The 930-nt window shown below is 49.7% G+C and overlaps 1 protein-coding gene across 1 annotated transcript in view; it reads left to right on the top strand.

Moving 5' to 3' along the window:
• SMAP2 (small ArfGAP2) overlaps positions 1–930 on the top strand; it is an 11,725-nt gene that overhangs the window by 8,527 nt on the left and 2,268 nt on the right. Inside the window, exon 8 of the mRNA XM_009081148.1 lies at positions 209–374. Coding sequence (XP_009079396.1) covers positions 209–374 — 166 coding nt within the window. The remainder of the gene's footprint in view (positions 1–208; positions 375–930) is intronic.

The raw sequence follows: 930 nt of genomic DNA, 5'->3' as shown, positions 1-930 counted from the left end.
AAAAAAAAAAAAAAAAAGTCTTTTAAATCTTCCTTAATCCAAATTTTCCTTAAGTCCTAAAATATCCTCCTTAATCCAAATTTACCCTCTTGGATGTTAAAGCCCCAACCCTTGTCCTACCATGACATGTCCCTGTAAGAAGATGCTTGGCTGAGATGTTGATCTGTGCTGGCTGCAGATGCTGCACTAATCCTGTCTCTGGTCCCAGGTCATTGGCTCTATGCCCACAGCTGGAAGTGCTGGATCTGTTCCTGAAAACCTGAATCTCTTCCCTGAGCCTGGAGGCAAAGGGGAGGAGGTGGGGAAGAAACAACTCTCTAAAGATTCCATCCTGTCCTTGTATGGCTCCCAAACACCTCAGCTACCTGCACAAGGTACCACAGCTCAGAGCTGAGCTCCTGAAGGGCAGAATTTGGGGTGGGTGGAGAGTCCTGGAAGCAAAGATGTGGGAATGTGGGTGGTCCTAGAGAGTCATGGAATGGTTTGGACTGGAGGGGATCTTGAAGATCATCCAGTCTCACCTCCTGCCCTGGGCAGGGACACTTCCCAGCAGAGCAGGTTGCTCCAAGCCCCATCCAGACTGGAACACTTCCAGGGATGGGTCAGCCACAGCTTCTCTGGGAATTTCATCCCAGCCCCTCACTGTTCTCCCAGGGAAGAATTCCTTCCCAGTATCCCATCTCTCCTGCCCTTTGGCAGTGTGAACTCATTCCCCTTGTCCTTGTCCAAAGTCCTTCTCCAGCTCTCTGAGAACTGTGAGCAGCACAAGGAGCAGCTGAGTCAATGTCAGAGCCAAGTGGCTGTTGGGATAGTCATGATCATAGGATCATGGAACCATTAAGGTTGGAGGAGACCTCTTAGATCATCAATCCAATCCTTAACCTGTCACTGCTGGAATCACTAAACCTCCAGCACCAGATCCAGAGGGTC

This window comes from Acanthisitta chloris, unplaced genomic scaffold, assembly GCF_000695815.1.
Source record: "Acanthisitta chloris isolate BGI_N310 unplaced genomic scaffold, ASM69581v1 scaffold12078, whole genome shotgun sequence".
Classification (NCBI taxonomy): Eukaryota; Metazoa; Chordata; class Aves; order Passeriformes; family Acanthisittidae; genus Acanthisitta; species Acanthisitta chloris.
Note: the sequence above shows the minus strand (reverse complement) of the source record. Positions and strands in the feature narration are given on the sequence as shown.